This window comes from Takifugu rubripes, chromosome 12 (assembly GCF_901000725.2).
Source record: "Takifugu rubripes chromosome 12, fTakRub1.2, whole genome shotgun sequence".
Taxonomy (NCBI): Eukaryota; Metazoa; Chordata; class Actinopteri; order Tetraodontiformes; family Tetraodontidae; genus Takifugu; species Takifugu rubripes.
Window position 1 is genome coordinate 2,526,635 of NC_042296.1, and position 16,158 is coordinate 2,542,792.

Below are 16,158 nucleotides of genomic sequence, written 5' to 3' on the forward strand. Positions count from 1 at the left end.
TAAATTCTCAGTCATCCAGGTCATTGTATCCAAGGTAGTTTTCTCTTGAAGACGTTTCGCCTTCTATCCAGAAGGCTTCTTCAGTTCTGCCAGAACTGAAGAAGCCTACCGAAGCTGTACTTGGTGTTTGTCGGCATGATTTGAACGGTATGTTAGTCTTTCATAATTATGGGCATTTCCTGCTGCAAATGTCACCATGTTTATTCATCAACAGCCATCGCGACAAACCGATCACATCAACCTGGATTGAGCACTTTTGCCATTTATCTTGATTTAATTTTGTACGGCTTTGTCAGCTTAGGCCTTGATCTTCAGAAGACCTTATCATCATCTTGGGTGTATGAACCTTTCTCTGACCACCCTGGAAATCCCAGCTACAAAATTTCAACCACCTTTTCAGGTCGTTTATAACGGCTGAGCTAATAAGCGCCAAACTGACACAACCAGCGCGAACATCCATTATCGTTCAATGTTCTGAGGACGTTAAATCGGAGTTATAACGACTCTGGTGACGTCACCGTCCTGGGGTTTGGTAAAGTCCATATTAGGTTTTTTTTTTTTAACTTTCCACAAACGTGATTGGCTCGTAGGTGTGACGCAATCATTATTATTTAAAGACCACTTCCCGTTTGATCCGCCCCCTCTACTCTAGCTGTTAGTGTGAGTGCGTGTGCTCCTGAGCTCGCTCGGCACACATTCTAAAAAAACCTTAAAAAAATACCAAAAAAAAAGTTAAAATATAAAAAACCAAAAATTCTTTATTTTTTTTATTTGTAACGAGTTGGCGAAGCTGAAGTAGTCACTGGACCGGTGAGAAAGGACGGCTGAAACCAAGTGGAATCGGGTTCAAAAGCGAGGCCAAGTACTGCTCATTTCGCCGTCACCGTTGCGTGTGAGACTGTTTTAATCGCCAAATAAGTTCGCAGGTTTAGTTGTTTTTAAAGAGCATTTTACACGGTCGCTGAAGCCTGGCCAGATTGACGTGACGCTATTAGCCAAATCTTCACCTTCGCCAGAAAGTTATTCCACCGTCGACCGGAGTGGTTGGCTAGCATCCTCGAACGACCGAAATGAACCCCAGTGCTGCCAGTTACCCCATGGCCTCCCTGTACGTCGGGGATCTCCACACAGATGTGACAGAGGCCATGCTGTACGAGAAATTCAGCCCTGCCGGAGCCATCCTCTCTATCCGGGTCTGCAGGGACATGATCACCCGCCGATCTCTCGGATACGCCTATGTCAACTTCCAACAACCGGCCGACGGTAGGTCAACCTGCCGTACAGCGATTAAATGCCAGAACGTGTGGTTGTCGGTGGAGAGGCTATACGGTCCTTCTACACGTGACTGCGACCGACATGTTGGCTAAGGTCTCCTCGTTTGAACCTCCCAGCAGGGGCGTATCGGAGAGGCGCCCCGTCCCGGCCACCCTGGCGCTAGCACTAGCCTGCTAGCTAGCATGTACTTTCAGTATCCGTTGTGTTTTGGACAACGCCCTTTTCGTTGAAGACGCACCCTGACATTCCTTACAACTCTGCCATTTGGTGCTCCTTCCATGCGTTCAGTTGTTTCCAACTTCAACAGTCCTAGAGATGCTCTGTCTGCCCATGTTTTCTAATCTGCGTGTCAGATAAGAACACAGGTCAGCCAGGGTGTGTTGCACCGATAGTGCTTTCCACTTATTAGGGAAAGGAGAATAAAGTACTTTCTACTATAACTATCACTAAGAGAAACAGATGTGCTCTCTGTCAATTAAAAAGAGCCACATCTATGTGGAAGATGGTAATTTGAGGTTGGTCCGGTTTGATCTCTTCACTTTCTTACTGGAAACCAGTCAACGGATGGGGTTAAGTGAAGACATCATTTAGATGTTTAATAGAATGCTGTGTTGACGATTATCCACTTCCTTTCCAAGTAATATTTGCTATTATGGGCTGATGAACTGGGAGGAGTGCTTCAGTTTGACAGCAAACTTGTTGATTTCCCTTGAGTCACTTTTTCTTTGAACGACTGCAGCTTTGTCAAATTCAGTGCTCTCTTTACTAGGTTGCACTGGCCAAAATAGCTGCAACAGTAAGTGTAATTCATGGGCCTCGCAATTCTTCGCAATGGATTGAGAGGATAAACATGTATTACTGACAAACATATAACTGTACAATAATTATTTCAGTGCTATATAGTTTTTGTAAGCAGCATATCCCTGAAGTAAACCTTTAAGTCCAGTTTTCTGGCGTTACAACTAGTCGCCTTACACAGTTTGGTCAAATCATCTCAGCTCTGCTAGCAGTGTGTGAAATTCCAGATGTCTTTGGTGACCTCTCCTGTGATCCTCCCTCAGCTGAGCGTGCTCTAGACACCATGAACTTTGATGTGATCAAGGGAAGGCCCGTGCGAATCATGTGGTCGCAGCGTGATCCATCACTGAGGAAGAGTGGCGTTGGGAACATCTTCATCAAAAATCTGGACAAGTCCATTGACAACAAAGCTCTGTATGATACGTTCTCTGCTTTTGGAAACATCCTCTCATGCAAGGTATTAAAGATAACACCGTAATAATGTGAATGATAATACTGTTTTAAAATGAAAAGGCTTTTTATTGAGTCTTGTCTGATCGCCTACAAAAACCGAGCATGGCTTTGACTCGGGGGGTTTCTTGCATGTCCTGCATTGTACCAGACATACAGCAGTTTTGATGCGTTATCTTAAAGGTAAATATCGACGTTTAGCTGCTGCCGGTTGATTAAACCCCCTGCATTTGTAAGAGTAGATTTCTCTGTGCGGTCAGACCCTCGTTTCTCCCTGTTGTGGATCCAGACTGGTGAGATCCAGAGCTGAATAATCAGTTTGTCAGCCCTTTGCTTTTGTGCTTTGACTGTGGGTCTACTTTGCATATGTGTGTTATGTAAATGCACCAGAGTTTTTGAAACTCTTAAAAGGATCAACACCCTTCAGGTATCTGTGAATCGCCACAATCATTAAACATTCAGTGCACTGGTCCTGTTTCCTTAGTATCCCAAAACCAAAGAATCTAGTTTTACTGATATCTTTGCAGTAAACTCTATTTAAATAAGGTTACTGGCAAAAAAGGGTTGAGCAGATGAACAGTGTGGTATTGCATGTGTGTGTGTTTAAAGGCAGCATGTGTTTTCTCTCTCTGAAGGTGGTTTGTGATGAGAATGGCTCTAAAGGCTACGGCTTTGTGCATTTTGAGACTCAGGAAGCAGCCGAACGAGCCATTGAGAAAATGAATGGCATGTTGCTCAATGACCGAAAAGTGTGAGTGTTTCAATCAGTTATCAAATGTCCTCCGAATGCCCCGTGGTGCTTCTGCAACTGTGTGTAACATTAACCTTTTATGGTAACAGTAGGCTTGAAACGGTAAAAGTGCAATTTATTGCCACAGAATTATAAACGGAACGCCTCTTTTGAAACATTCTCCTCCGTGCAGGTTTGTCGGACGCTTCAAATCCCGCAAAGAGCGCGAGGCTGAGCTCGGGGCCCGCGCCAGAGAATTTACAAACGTTTACATTAAAAACTTTGGGGACGACATGGATGAGGAGAAGCTGAGGGATGTTTTTAATAAATATGGTAAGTTGGTGTCTACGTCTGCAGGCTTATTCTGTAGCGAAATGCACCAGGCTCAGAGTGGAATCTTTGCTTAGGAAACGCCATGAGTATCCGGGTCATGACGGATGACAGCGGGAAGTCCAGGGGCTTTGGGTTTGTCAGCTTTGAGAGACATGAGGATGCCCAGAAGGTACGGGTGGCCATTATTTTCCAAGATGGGGGTCGTCACCCTAGACCTGCAATGCCCAAAATCGAGCCAGGTTTTCTTTCCTACCAGGTAACTGGAATCTGAGGCCTGGTTGGACAGAAAACCCGGCCGGATTGCAGGAATTGTAGGACCGGGACGACGACCACCGCTCTAAAACCCGAACCGCTTTATTCTGTATCGGCTTATTTTTCTCGTTTGCTCCAGGCTGTGGACGAGATGAACGGGAAGGAGATGAACGGGAAACCGATTTACGTTGGCCGGGCGCAGAAGAAAGTGGAGCGACAGGCGGAGCTCAAGCGCAAGTTTGAGCAGATGAAACAGGACCGCATGACTCGCTACCAGGTCAGATTCTAAAAAGGCTGTGGCAGCCACCGTCTGGTGGGACACTTTACAGCTGCAGCTTTGTCAAATTCAATGCTACCTCCTCGGTAGGTTGCATTGGCCAAAATGGCTGCAACAGCAAGCGTAGTTCATGGGCCCCGCCATTCTTCCTAATGAATACTGGGGATAAATATGTACTGCTGACAATAACGCCGATGTTAAACCGTTCGTGTTGAACAGTGCGTGGAGATAATATTTTGTGTTTTCAGGGTGTCAACCTGTATGTGAAGAACCTTGATGATGGAATCGACGATGAGCGTTTACGAAAGGAGTTTTCGCCTTTTGGCACCATAACCAGTGCCAAGGTAGGACTGCCCCCCCCCCCCCCCCCCCCCCAACATTCTTTTATTTTAAACCGGTACTAAAGTTGCTCCGGTGCTGGGGTTATTTTCACATTCGACTCCGTCACTTTCAGGTCATGCTGGAAGGCGGCCGCAGCAAAGGTTTCGGCTTCGTCTGCTTCTCCTCCCCGGAGGAGGCCACCAAAGCCGTGACCGAAATGAACGGACGCATCGTAGCCACCAAGCCGTTGTACGTCGCCCTGGCCCAGCGCAAAGAAGAGCGTCAAGCGCACCTAACCAACCAGTACATGCAGCGAATGGCCAGCGTGCGCGCAGTGCCGAACCCAGTCATCAATCCCTACCAGCCGGCCCCGCCCTCTGGCTACTTCATGACAGCCATACCACAGGCCCAGAACCGGGGCGCTTACTACCCGGCAGCAGGGCAGATGGCTCAGCTTCGCCCGAGCCCACGCTGGCCTACCCAAGGTGTCCGGCCACAGCGTGAGTGACACATATTTAACGTGCACAGCATGATAATGGAATCCAAGTTTGTGTCTGTAAACGGCTCTAATGCTGGCTTCAGATTTCCAAAACATGCAAAGTGCCATGCGCTCCTCGGGGCCGCGCCCTCAGATGTTCGGTTCCATGCGGCCTTCCTCGCAGCTGCCTCGCATGACAGCCAACCAGCGTGTCGGTAGGTTTTCACCTCAACTTGGTCACCTGAGGTGATCCAACCACAAGCGTATGTTGAAAAAGTAGTTTGCTAATCACTTGTCCGCTACTACCGCAGCCACCCAAGCCATGGGTCCCCGAACGGCCACCACCGCTACTTCCGTAACAGCCAATTCTGTACGGGGGGTGTCCCAGTACAAGTATGCCACAGGAGTACGCAACACCCAGCAACACGTCAACGCTCAGCCGCAGGTCACCGTGCAGCAGGTACAGCTGCAGCCCTATGAGAATGAAAATGTGCATCCTGTCGTCTGGATGACTGATTTCTCTGCTCCTGCTCCGCAGCCTGCTGTGGTTGTCCAAGGACAGGAGCCACTGACCACCACCATGCTGGCTGCTGCTCCTCTGCACGAACAGAAGCAGATGCTGGGTAAGGGCCCGCTATTTTCCCAGCATGCCTCTCGTCAAATGCACATCACCGAATTTGCTGCTTTTCTGTTGTCGAAATGTTCATCTTGTTCTTTCCTTCCACGCACAGGCGAGCGTTTATTTCCCCTCATCCAGGCCATGCACCTGAGCCTTGCAGGAAAGATCACCGGCATGCTGCTTGAGATCGACAACTCTGAGCTTCTCCACATGCTCGAGTCGCCGGAGTCGCTCCGCTCAAAGGTGAGTTCTGCAGGTAGAAGGTGACATTTTGTTCTAAGAAGCTGCAAATGGCAGGTGTCATGCCTCTAAATCCATGCTAATCTGGCACAAATCCACGGCTTTACCTGGATACACCCGTGTTTAGATGTACTACTCTGCAGTCCGTCCCATTTGACCTCACAGTTCCTACCGCTAAGATCATGATTCGAGTTTTAATTAGGTTTGGATGGATCTTATTCCAGGTGGATGAGGCCGTGGCCGTGCTGCAGGCCCACCAGGCTAAAGAGGCCGCCCAGAAGTCTGTGACTAATTCAGCTGTTGTGCCAAGTGTCTGAATCCAAGGTAAAACAGGGTTTATTTTCTGGGAAGATGCTACCATCATTCGAAGATTAGAGGTTGTGTTTGTCAAGTCTAAAGATTATGTTTCATATTTGCAGAGCTGGGGGAGCCAGCTGAGAAGAACAAGCTGAAAAAAGGGGGAATAATCCATAAAAAAGAGAAATGTATATTAACAAAATTACTGGAAAGTTGTCTCTGGTCAGATCTATGAAGAACTGGAACTCCAGGCCTGCTTTGCAGAGTTTAAAAGAAAAAGCACCAAAAAAAGTGAAAAAGAGAAAATCTAAAATGATGATTTTGAGGGGTTTTAGGAGAAATCTGATAGAATACATTTGAAAGCTTTCCTTTCTGCTGTTTTATCCCTTTTAAATGTTTGAATGTTTTGGCTGCAGAAGCCTGTACTTGTGACATTTTCCTTTTGCTTGCTTGAATAAAACCAATAAAATCAGTCATTGTCTGTTTCTAGATGTGCAGACTGTTGCACAGCTGCCCCTTAAGCATCACACAAATGACGGGAAAGGTATTTTTGTACATGTTTATTTGTACTTTGAGTCAGGACTTTTGGCTGTTGATCCCTGATCTTCACATACTTATTCAACACTCGGCACACCAGCGCGTGACGGTATGAACCATTAACTCGGCCCACTGGTCTTGATGGTACATCAGGTTGTCTGTTGGTGGGACGATGAGTTTACTGGCCAAGAGTCTTGGTCTCATCTGCCAGCCTCTTGATTAAGGCCTGCATCTGCTGCTGGAAAGACTCCACCATGGGCTGGATCTGAGCCTGCATGTTGGTGGCCATGGGTTTGACCTGCTCCTCCAGGGTGGTGGCAAAGGTCTTCAGCTGCTCCTGGATCTGAGTGGCCATGGGCTCCAGCTGGCTTTGCAGGTCCCTGTGTGGTTAAACGTGAAAGCTCAGGCTGATGTTCTATTAAACACCACCGTTTAATGATAAAGAAATGTCCTGGTTTACTCACTGAGCGCTGACTGAGCTCATGATCTGGGTCTTGAGGTTAGTGATGTATTCACCAATCTTCTCGACCTCAGATGGTTCCTGTCCGAAGCTTCCTGCGAATTAAACGAGAACCAAAGGGAGGAAAAACTCTTAATAAAAACACTCGAAGAGTTCTGAGACAAGTGCTTCGGGTGGTACCGTACCCTGGGTCAGAGCGAGCAGGGCGACTGCAACGATGACGGCGACTTTCATGGCTGCTGAGTGGAGACCTGCAGGAAAACAAGCGGCGCTTTGGTATCTGTCGTGTGTTGTTCAATTTGACCTCAGGTTGCATTTGGGGTCACATGACTCCGGCGGACTTTCCTGGCCATGAGGCGATGTGTCGTCAAATCACGTTTGTCCAACTGACGCACGCCAACCTTATCTGGTATCATTCTGAGTACCAAACCAATAAACCTTAACCCACTTATCACACACACATTAGGAGGGTCAGGGGTCACCCTGGAAGGTTGATTTAAGAGGAAAAACATCAGGCTGTTTTTAAGGACCTCATTTCATTTTCTAATTGTGCTCAAAAGCAATTTTTTTGATTTACTGACAAAAAAAATTCTAAATCTGAGTGTTAACCTTTACTTTAGAGATGTGATCACAAATCAAAACCTTTAAAATATATATAAATAAGCACCATAACCAGATTTAATAAGGTTAAACAGGACAGATGCTGCAGATCCCGTGAACAAAGCTTCAAAAGAAATGCCTCAAATTTGAGCTTTAACTTTTTCCAGCAGTTGTTAACTTTCATTTGTTAAAATTAAGTTATTTATACCACAAAAACATCATCATTAAAAAGAAAGTTACATTCTTCCCCCCCCCCCCCGAACCTTTCTGGACTTTTAAAAATGAGAGATGAACTCACCTGTACGGCAGGAGAATTTAGACCTGATGGTGCTTTTGGTTCAGATCCTCTGTCCTCTTATAGTCTGCTGGCACGCATCTCTGCGAGGGTCCGGTTCTGATTGGACGAGATAAAGGGCCCGGGTGTCATTGGATGTTCCCTTCTGACCCTTGCTGCTCCGTGTGCCACCTGTGCGGGCTAAAGCTAAAGTCCAACGGTTCCTCTGCTGACTGTCCCCCATGTGTGCGCATCTTATCATTCTGATTAAATAATCAGCGGACGCGGCCTCATCTTCCAGTGCGTCAGCTTCTGAGATGCCCTCAGCCTCAGCTCCAGCAGATATGATAACAGTCAAGATACCTGACGGCCTGGAGATTTCTGCCTTTTTCTAGTCTCACTGTTACTAAATACAATTACATCTTGATCTTTTATTTTGGAGAATCTTTTATGCTCCAAATCTTGTGATCCCTGATGTTTTAGCACTACAGTATTTACACACTTGTGTTTATTTACTCCAGATTACAACACCTACGTGCTGTGATAGCTGGGCTGAATTTTGTTTATTTTTTCTTGACTCGGATTCGAATATGATCAGATTGGGTGTTAGGGGTCGTTATTTTATTCCCGTCACATCCCTTTTGACCCCCGAATACATCCAATCTGTGAGTTTGGATCTAAAAATGTGCTTTATTCCACTCCAAAAATGGACACAATTTAGATTTTTAATCACCCCTGTTTCACCTTTAACCTCTGGGCCAAAGGTCACATCCACCTTTGGATGGACATTTATGTGGTTTCAGGTATTGATTTTTCCTCAGTGTCCAGTGTGACTCAAGAAGCACAGATTTGCTATTTTGTAATAACGATGTGTGTCTTTTCCTCCTCTGGCCAATGAAAACCAAAGGTTTTAAACTACTTTTCTTGCTGTAGTATATTTAAAATCTGTTGCTGTAACGGTGTTGTCGGGCCGTGACGTCAACCCTCTACCTTTGGATTACACCCAACAGAATGTTTGTGCTACCAGTTTATCTTTATAGTGGCTGTAAAGTGATCAATTCTCCTCGGTGTGCCAGCACAATCAGTCATAGATAACTCCTAGAATGTAAAATGGGGTTAAATGCGTTAAGTGAGATCTCATAAAGCATGACTTTCATTCACTGGCTGGAAATTCCCCACTGAAGAAGTCAGATTTTGACAATAAAGCTCAGATCAAAACCAGATGTTCCAATTTTTTCAGCCAACAGCTCTTCTCCTTGTGTGTGGAGTCTGGACCATCCTGGAAACAGCTTGAGGTGTTTACTCCTCTAAAAATGAAGAAAAACAAACAGATCTGCACATGGCATCAACCCGACGGAGACATATCATGCATGTGATTGTACACAACCGCCATTTTCGGCGCTGCAGTCAACAGTTGGAGCTTCCTTTTACAGACGTATAGGTAGATGTACGGCTCGTTTTACTCTCAAACATAACGCCAATTGGCATTTAAGCACATGTCCTGAATGAATCAAATATTTTGACCTCATTTGCACCACTGTGGTGTTTCAGTTTGATATTAAACTTGTTACTTGAAACAATGTGTGGAAGGAAATTATGACCAAAAAAAAAAAAAACATCTGTTACAACAACTACGAGATTCAGCGAGAGCCTCATAACTTCCTACATTTCCCAAGAGGGATTTCTGCCTGGCACTGACCCTGGAAAACAGCAGCTTACACGATTTTAGAATTAGGAAACACCAAAACTGCACAAACACACGGCTAAGCTGCATAACTGAGGTTATTATCTGGTGTAATGAGAAGAAAGCACGCCCCTAGTGAGTCCAGCAGTCAGTACAGGGAAGATAAATGACTGCTGATTTATCCAAGGAGGGGGAGATCAGATGTTTTAAGCGTTTTCCCAGCCCACTAGTTTTTGCAGGAATTGGTGAAAACTTTGCCTCATCTTTGAAAAAGACATGTAATCGTTTCCTCACTGACTCCTGGTCCAAATTCCTCTGGGATCCCTCCAGACCACAGTAAGGATGAATAATCTCACAGGACCAAGTCATAAAACAGCATTTGGGAAGCCCAACAGAGGGTCTCCGCGTCCACCTCAGGTCTTTGTTCTCATGGTCGGGGCACCCGAATCCTGATTTCAAACTTGTTTTAAACAGTGCTTATTGCTTGATCCAGCTTCTCCAGTTAAGTGAATGGGGTTATTCACGGGTTATCAGCGCTGCCCACACTGTAGCAGCACATGCTCGTTGCCAGAGAGCAGAGGAGGCTCAGATTTCTTGTTTTTTAATCTTTCGCTGACTCCTCAATGTTGCCTTCAGGAACTACAAAAATATCACGGAAAACCCTGAAATACACACTTATTTAGTAAAACTAAAATACATTTAAGAAAGTCAAGATTTATTAAACCTTGATATAAAGTGCAACAGTGGGTATAATAGTTATAGAGTGCGTATTGCAGCTTGTGTACAAGTGTTTTTGCACTGATTATGACACACAATAATAATTGAAAATGTGTAAATGAGTGTAGTAAATTCAGTTCAGAGTCAACATATTTCTCTATTGCGGCCTAAATGATTGCCGTGCTGTTCATAAAGCTGATTTGTTTAAAAATGGCCCTGCTCTAGGCTTTAATTTGATCATAGTTGATGCATTTACATACATTAAGGAATCATTTTTACATTGAAAGATGCTTGTCTTTAAAAGAGGACACGCAACGATGCCAATAAATGATTTGTCTTGTTTCACCGTGCTGAAATATGATATCCACGCTGAAATCCATATAGACTATTAATAATGCTACTACACGGAATACTTTCGCTATTTGAACTTGTAAAGTCCGAGGGTACGTAAAGGCATCATTTGACGGACAATCCCGCAGTCTAATCCCGCACTGAGGATGCACAGCTGCGGTCATATGTGTCGAATCAACGTCGGTTGAGTTCTTTTCTCGGCTGTGATTGATAAAAAAAACCCCACAAAGACTTTGTTTATTTTCCTGTTGTTTCCGTGCCTAAAACCGTCGACTTTATCTGACACGGACCGGGACTTTGCAGACGTGACGTTTGGACAATGGAATCTAACGTTATGCCGGACAGTATCCGCCCTCACAGGCTGCAGCCTGGAATCGGATTCGTTTCGGGACCGACAGGGACCCTCCGCTCCTCTCTCCGGCCCGGAGTAACGGTCCCCATTGCGCCTCTTTTGCCTTCCCCGGCCTCTTTTACCGCTTCGTCCGGGCCTCCGCCTCCGCCGCCCCCGCTGCAGCTCCACAGCCTGTACGGCGGTGTCGGAATGGGGCTGGGGCCCGGGGCCGCCGGACACTGTAACCCCGGGAACCCGGCGGTGCTGAAGGAGGCGGTGGAGGCTGTAGTTCGCAGCTTTGCGAAACACACTCAAGGTTACGGCCGAGGTAACGACGAGCAGTTTGAGCTCTGCAGAATGTTTGTGCATGTCGGAGAATCCTTAAATCTGCACCAGAAGAAATCACTCTAGATTCCTGCGCTATTCACCAAAACTGTAGAAAAAGAATCTCACTTTCTATTGATTACCTGTCCTTATCTCCATCTGATGCGTCATTTTTCTTTTATTATCATATACACATTTACACCGATGTTTATCAAATGTCATCACTCTTGACCTGATACAGACCCGTTTCCACCCAACACTCTCCAAGTGGAGGGTTGAGTTTATTTTCCTTTTATTTGTCCCTTCACACAACCAAAATTGATGGTTCCTGCCAGAAAGCGTCTGTCCTGTTGGTTAAGACGAGTGTGCTTATTTGGTTGGTAATAGGATTAACTTCTAAAAGATTGCCCCTCCATGCTCTGACTAAGACCTCTTCATTCCTTTATCCCATTTAGGTTATTTAACACTGTTGGTTTTGGTAAAGTCATTTAGAGTTTGGCAGATTGCCTCAACATTGCTGCAATTATAAGATAATTTGGCATTCGGAAAGTGGTCCCTTCCACATTGTTTTAGTGACATTCTGGGATGGGAATCAGTTGTGTTCTATTTTTACTTTGTTGCATATTTGTCAAGCTTTTACTAATTGATGTCATGCCACTGCCGCCATGTGGGTTTGTGTCTGGGCCGCCGCCATTGTCACATGGTATCATCGCGCTTCCTGTTTTTGCTGACTTATCTCTCAGGACATAATCAAACACTAAAGAAACAATTAACGTGCATTGTTTCACCATTGTTGTGGCCCCCAAAATGCTCAAAGATAGAACCATCTCTGATTTATGGGAGCTCATCTACAATTCAGTCAAACTGGAATGCTTTATTTCGTGGTTTGTCAGGTCCTGAACCTAAAGATTTGGGATGTTTTGTCATCCATCAGTCTCTAACCGCTTTCAAACAAGCTAACTTCTGCACACACAGAGCGGCAGCTGTTAAGGATGTCAGAGGAGAGCTCAGCGTGTTCTCTGTGGCATCATCGCGGGTTCTGATCCAGCTCCAGACAGAGAAAGAGAGCGAGAACCCTCCAAGAGTCAGAGCTTAACAGAAGTTAATGTTGGCAGCACTTGCATCTCCCTGCAGACTTAAACCCCCACATAAATACTCTGGCTTGGATGCACATTTTCCTGCTTTTCTTTGCTGTTTGTGCTGGAGGCTACTTTCCCACATTAAAGTGTGTTATTGGGATGTGTTCCTTAAAGCGTCCGCACCAAGGTGATGAAGAATTTCCTTCAGGCAGCGCCCCCTAAATATTTTGAGGAAAAGCCTGTGGCGTCCATGAAATGACCTTCCCCTCACACTCTCCACCTTTTGTGTTTAGAGAGGATGTTGCGGAGTTGAGCCAGGAGCTAATCAATAACTGCAACAGCATTCAGAGCTGGAGAAAGGGCAAGAAAAAAAAAGAGGCACTGCTTCACTAAAAGCTTCTTTTATTCCTGTGTGCTGCAGTAAATGTGGTGGAAGCTTTGCAGGAGTTTTGGCAGATGAAGCTGACCAGAGGCGCCGACCTACCCAACGGCGCCCTAGTTGTTTATGAAATGGTCCCCTCCAACAGCCCTCCCTACGTGTGCTACGTCAGCCTCCCCGGCGGCAGCTGCTTTGGTAGCTTCCAGGTATGAAGACGATTGCTTTTGACTTCCCAATGCCAGTTTTAGATGTTAAACAGCCTGTGTTTTTAGAGAAACGGGTCGCCTGGCTGCGTAGTTACAGCATCTGGCCACATCTAGATAAAAGCTCGAGATAATAGGAGTGTTGCCGTCTGCCAGTTCTGTCCCACCAAGGCCGAAGCGAGACGCAGCGCCGCCAAGATCGCTCTGATGAACTCGGTTTTTAACGAGCACCCTTCCCGACGCATCACAGACGACTTCATCGAGAAAAGTGTCAGCGAGGCCTTGGCTTCCTTCAATGTAAGCAGATAGCTTGACGGTGCACACGGATCTCCCCTCTGCTCATTTAATCTTTCTATTCATTATTCTTTGTCTCAATACGTGGGTCTGATGTCCATTTCTTTCTTATTTACAGGGAAACAGAGAGGAGGCGGATAATCCCAACACGGGAATAGGAGCATTTCGCTTCATGCTTGAGTCCAACAAAGGGAAATCCATGCTGGAGTTCCAGGTGCAGAAACATCTGGAATGTGTGTTGTGTTCAGATATGCGAAGCTTTGCTGTACGATTACCATAGCAAAGAGTGGCAGGTCTATACTATAGACCCTTATCCTTTAAAATATTCAGTTGCTTCTTTGGGGGAGGGTGAACACAGTGATGAAATGTGTGTGTTTGTGTTTAGGAACTGATGACCGTGTTTCAGCTGCTGCACTGGAACGGGAGTCTGAAGGCCATGAGAGAACGACAGTGCTCCAGACAGGTGCATCACACAGGATCAGTCGGCACTTGTATTAGCACAGTAGCATTTTTGTGACTGCAAAAAAAAAGGAAACTCTTCTTCTATATCAGAAAAAACATGGTTCTTCAGGTTTAAAGAGCAGCTGTTTTAATGGAATTTAATGGCAGTAAAATTAAGTTTCTCTGCCAATAACAGCTGGTAACCTCTGCTCCGCTTATTTTATGTGCAGGAGGTCCTGGCTCACTATTCCCACCGCGCTCTGGACGACGACATGCGCACTCAGATGGCCGCGGACTGGGTGAACCGCGAACAGAGCGTAGCGGGAACGATCGGTCAGGAGCTGGCGGTGACGGAGCGGGAGCTGGAGGACGCCAGGTTGGCGGGACGAGAAGTACGTTTTTACAAGGAGAAGAAAGACATCATGATGTTAGCCGTCGGCCAGCTCAGCGCGGCCAACGCCGCCACCCTGCCCTCGCACTAGTCAAACACGCCTGGCCTCTGAAGGATTCCTGGTAACAGTATCGATTGCTCGTTTCCCGTAAAAGCGGCGTCGTGAGGCCATTTCGGTTTTGTACGTTGTGTTTTGTCGCAAGAGCCAGATAATCAGGCCTTGACTCATTGTATGCAAATCCACCCACAGAACAAATATTTGCCTCGATAACCGATACCTGTTTGTGCCTCAAGATTACAGGTTATCGGTGCTTTTGTACAAAAAAAGAACTGCAGCTGAGGTTTAAGTTGTTGTCTTTCTCGGTGAAACTACAAAGCCTACCTTTCTTCAGTGAATGTACGGGACAGAAAGAAACCAAAACAAGACCTTGTAGTTTATTTTCTGTAATAGTCCAACAGATGCTAAAACAGGACCTGTTCTCAACCACCATCTGTCTTTTTTTTAAACGCTAAACTGTTTCAGTAATAATCGGCTTTTACTCATTGCAAAAAAACAGCAGGCAGAGACTGGTGGCTGCAGCTCAGGTTGAAAAATCAATGTAAACCAACACCAGAGTGTCTTTTTTGTTCTAACCTGAAGGCTCGGGCTCTTTTAGCATTCGCTTTATGCCTGAGTGAACATGACAAGAGCTGAATGTATACCTCCCGAGTGCTGATCATCCTCAGTGTGACACCAGTCGTGTTTGTCGTGTTTCATTATCCAGAACCGCCTCAGTTATGGTCTGACGCAAAATGTGAAGGAAAAGAAATTTCAGGCGTTGGACATTTTGGAACAAGAAATTGTTTGTTATCTAGTGTTTTGCTAAAATAATTTGCATTTATCACCCTCTGAGTTATTTTGTTTGTTGAAGGACCTACTTTTACTTATTCTGGTGTAATATATCATTGTCTCTTTCCCTCGCTATCTAAAACAAACACACAATGAGCAAGAGGGTGTGAAAAGACTTATGTTGAATTGATATTGATAAGTTTGTTCCTAATTAATTCCTGGGTAATTTTAGAAGCGTAGGACTGTCTCATTGTTGATTGCAGGATTATCAACAGCACAAACATTTTACAGAGAAGGATAAACAGTTACAGATGAAGAATAATTGATTTTCACGTATGGTAGGATTGTTGTGCCTCGGGTAACATGCAATAGTTTCACATTTTTGCTCAATATTCTATATTACTATTGAAATTCTGGCCATTTTTCCAGTCAGTAGCAGGTGACCTTTATTAGCATAGAGGTGAGAGCCTGCAATTCCTGTTGCATTCGCCAGTTTTTTTATATATCAATGGGTAAGTCCTCACAAAAATGGATATCTCCTTCCTGGAGTGATTACGGTATTATGACTGTGCAGAAACAACACAACTGGTTTGTGTCACAAATAGCTCCTATGCTTCTAAATAAACTTCTGACATGTTAAATTTGCATTCAGGCTGAGATAAAACACCTGCACCTCAGAGTTCTGCAGCTTTCAGTTTTACAGATGTTCATCCTAATAAAGGATCCTACCTGAGCATTGATGAGAAGTTAAGATGGAATTTCAAGTGTGCTCCCAGCAGGTATTTAAATGAACAGGAATGAGGCTAAAGATTGTGAATTGCATATTTTTTTAAATGTGTGATTAAAATTCACAATAATGTATTTGAATTTTTTTTTTTGGTTTCTTTTGTTCTTTTTCTGTACCGTAAGCCATTAATCTCACATCTCTTCAGATAAAGGCCTTTTGATTTTCGATCAAGGTGCCATTGTCACTGAAGGTTTTAACAATTTATTTTATAAAAAAAAATGTTTATTTGCATGATCTTACTTTTTATATGATTTCGTTTTCTATCCACTATTGTTATATTAAAGTGTTTCTCAAGACCCTCTTGTTATGTATTTTTATGGATATTTTGTATTCCATGTTTATACCTACTAGATTTATATTGTGTAATAAATTGACTGAAATGGTAATAGTGTCACATGCTTTATTTA

The 16,158-nt window shown here is 44.9% G+C and overlaps 3 protein-coding genes and 2 non-coding genes across 5 annotated transcripts; 4 read left to right on the forward strand and 1 right to left on the reverse strand.

The window, feature by feature from the left end:
* Positions 1-620: 620 nt before the first annotated feature.
* LOC101071215 (polyadenylate-binding protein 1-like) lies at positions 621-6,542 on the forward strand. The gene is made up of 14 exons (XM_003968912.3): positions 621-1,263; positions 2,337-2,530; positions 3,159-3,274; positions 3,447-3,586; positions 3,661-3,755; positions 3,978-4,115; positions 4,364-4,459; positions 4,570-4,936; positions 5,019-5,129; positions 5,226-5,374; positions 5,453-5,537; positions 5,646-5,776; positions 5,998-6,097; positions 6,193-6,542. The coding sequence occupies exons 1-13, from the start codon at positions 1,071-1,073 to the stop codon at positions 6,088-6,090; spliced, it is 1,908 nt and encodes a 635-aa protein (XP_003968961.2). The 5' UTR covers positions 621-1,070; the 3' UTR covers positions 6,091-6,097; positions 6,193-6,542.
* LOC115251872 (small nucleolar RNA SNORA5) lies at positions 2,010-2,142 on the forward strand. The gene has a single exon (XR_003890386.1). It is a non-coding gene; the product is annotated as a small nucleolar RNA SNORA5 (small nucleolar RNA).
* Positions 4,169-4,303, forward strand: LOC115251871 (small nucleolar RNA SNORA5). Its single transcript, XR_003890385.1, has one exon. It is a non-coding gene; the product is annotated as a small nucleolar RNA SNORA5 (small nucleolar RNA).
* A 73-nt stretch (positions 6,543-6,615) lies between the features above and the next one.
* On the reverse strand, positions 6,616-8,061 carry LOC101071446 (type-4 ice-structuring protein LS-12-like). Its single transcript, XM_003968913.3, has 4 exons — positions 7,966-8,061; positions 7,253-7,318; positions 7,072-7,162; positions 6,616-6,987 (listed from the first exon to the last, which is right to left on the reverse strand). Exons 2-4 carry the CDS (start codon positions 7,299-7,301, stop codon positions 6,786-6,788), a joined length of 342 nt encoding a protein of 113 aa, XP_003968962.1. The 5' UTR covers positions 7,302-7,318; positions 7,966-8,061; the 3' UTR covers positions 6,616-6,785.
* A 2,740-nt stretch (positions 8,062-10,801) lies between these two features.
* On the forward strand, positions 10,802-16,137 carry lix1l (limb and CNS expressed 1 like). The gene is made up of 6 exons (XM_003968922.3): positions 10,802-11,352; positions 12,849-13,012; positions 13,166-13,306; positions 13,422-13,517; positions 13,689-13,766; positions 13,975-16,137. Exons 1-6 carry the CDS (start codon positions 11,013-11,015, stop codon positions 14,224-14,226), a joined length of 1,071 nt encoding a protein of 356 aa, XP_003968971.2. The 5' UTR covers positions 10,802-11,012; the 3' UTR covers positions 14,227-16,137.
* The last annotated feature ends 21 nt before the right edge of the window (positions 16,138-16,158 follow it).